Source organism: Mustela lutreola, chromosome 2 (assembly GCF_030435805.1).
Source record: "Mustela lutreola isolate mMusLut2 chromosome 2, mMusLut2.pri, whole genome shotgun sequence".
Lineage (NCBI taxonomy): Eukaryota > Metazoa > Chordata > Mammalia > Carnivora > Mustelidae > Mustela > Mustela lutreola.
The window spans coordinates 11883209-11885447 of record NC_081291.1 but is presented as its reverse complement, the minus strand read 5'-3'; the positions used below and the strand labels follow the sequence as shown (position 1 = coordinate 11885447).

The 2239-nt window shown below is 41.1% G+C and overlaps 1 protein-coding gene across 1 annotated transcript; it reads right to left on the bottom strand.

Annotated features, from left to right (window-relative positions):
- Positions 1-283: 283 nt before the first annotated feature.
- LOC131825741 (olfactory receptor 7C1-like) lies at positions 284-1222 on the bottom strand. The gene has a single exon (XM_059165146.1). The coding sequence runs from the start codon at positions 1220-1222 to the stop codon at positions 284-286; it is 939 nt and encodes a 312-aa protein (XP_059021129.1).
- Positions 1223-2239: the final 1017 nt, after the last annotated feature.

Sequence of the window (2239 nt, the reverse complement as noted above, 5' to 3'; positions counted from 1 at the left end):
GTAACAGTAGCTTATATTTACTTAGTACTTGCCACTTGCATGCCCTATGCTGGAGCTTAACATATTATTCCATTCAATCCTTTCATCACCCTGAAGCATGCTTTGTTATAGTTCCATGGAGAAATGGAGGTGCAAGAAGGGTGAGCATTTTTCTCGAGGTCATTATCTATCGAAGGTGGCACTAGCATTTGAGCCCAGTCAGGGAAATTTCAGAGTCCACACTATTAAGAACTCTGTTCTGTTATCATCAATCACTTGCCCAGGCACAGGGTCATTGTTGTTGTCATTGGGAGGACAACACAATACAGCGAAGCTTTCTCAGGGCCCTCTTCATGTCCCTGTTCCTCAGGCTGTAGATGAAGGGGTTCATCATGGGAGTGACCATGGTGTATAGGACTGAGATGAACACCCCTGTCTGAGAGGCATGTGTCCACATGGAACTGAGATAGACACCCAGGCAGGTTCCATAGAACAAGGAGACCACAGAGAGGTGAGACCCACAGGTAGAAAATGCTTTATACTTTCCTCCCACTGTTGAGATCTTCAGTACAGAAGACACAATTCGGGAATAAGAGAAAAGGATCCCAGCGAGAGGAAAAAAACCCATAACACCTGTCACAATATATAATACGACATTATTGATGAAGGTTTCAGAGCAGGCAAGGTGCAGGACCTTAGGGAGTTCACAGAAATAGTGTGGAATTTCAATGACTGCACAGAAGGAGAGCCGCAACATGGTTAAACTCTCAGGAAGGGCCCCCAGAATACTGATGAGCCAGGTCAGGATGAGTAACTGGGCACAGATCTGGGGATTCATGATGACTGTGTAGTGCAGGGGATGACAGACAGCCACAAAGCGGTCATAAGCCATTGCAGTCAGGAGTAAATTGTCCAAAAGTCCAAAAACGGTGAAAAAATACATCTGTGTGATGCAGCCTGCATAGGTAATGACTTTTCTCTGAGTCTGGTTGTTCAGCAGCATCTTGGGGATGGTGGTGGAGGTGAAACAGATGTCAGAGAAGGACAGGTTGGAGAGGAAGAAGTACATGGGTGTGTGGAGATGAGAGTCTGAACTTATCGCCAGGATGATGAGCAGGTTCCCAAAGACAGTGACCAGGTACAAAGACAGGAACAGCCCAAAGAGAACAGACTGAATCCCTGGCTTCTCAAAAAGTCCCAGGAGGAGAAATACTGGAATACCTGAGTGGTTTCTTGGATCCATGTAAAGGGAGTGTCTGCCAAGAGCACAAGGAGCAAGATTAAATCAATGACCAACAGGCAACTCAGAAACATAATCACCTTTACCTTGAACCTAATATTGAGGAGACAATTATTTGATTAATGGCCTCTTCTTTCTTGTCTGTCAATTTGGGGTTTCCAGATGCTGCCAAATTCCCCTGTGTTACCACCACCAGCTGGAAAATCTACATGTAAAAACTAATTTTGCACTCAAAGCTCACCCCAGTTGTTCAACTGTACTGACACCTGATCACCCAGCCTTAGCCTTCTCAGATATCTTTAATTCATACTTTACTTCTAAATATAATAAAAGGACATTTTCTTTATAATAAAGGTATAATTTTATTATCATTTTAATAATACAAAATAAAAGGGTTTGGGTCTAATAATTTCCATAAGCTATGATAACATCATGATATTTGTTACTCGCTTGACCATTCAACATATAAAATGAACTGGGTTGCCTGGGTGGCTCAGTTGGTTAAGCACCTGACTTGATTTCAGCTTGGGTCATGATCTCAGGATTGTGAGATCGAGCCCTGTGCTGGGGCTCAGCATGGAGGCTGCTTAAAATTCTCACTCTTCCTCATCCCCTCCACCCCACCCCACCAACTGCTCTCTCTCTCTCTCTCACAACATAAATAAATAAATAAGTAAAATAAAATAAATAAAATAAAATAATAAAATGTATAATGGGCCAATCATCAAAGAAGAAATTGAGCCATCAACCAAATTTACTTCCCAGAAAAATATGATGCCAAATCACTGACTTTGAAATCTCACAAAAGGTATTTGCAATAAATAAAAATTATTTGGAAGCATGAGAAAATAAATGTCCCAATGAGTTTTCTGAAGCCATTTCCATCAGGATATAAAAACCAACAGCCCTCTATGATAGGAGGAATATAACAAAAATCACTGTTTAATCTCTTTAATTAGTGTATTAGGGAAAAGATCAAAGATAATAGTAATATACCATGTGGTGAATAATGTGTATAAT

Bases quoted from the DNA above. Each gene is read 5' to 3' on its own strand.
- LOC131825741 (XM_059165146.1), bottom strand. From the start codon at position 1,222: ATGGATCCAAGAAACCACTCAGGTATTCCAGTATTTCTCCTCCTGGGA.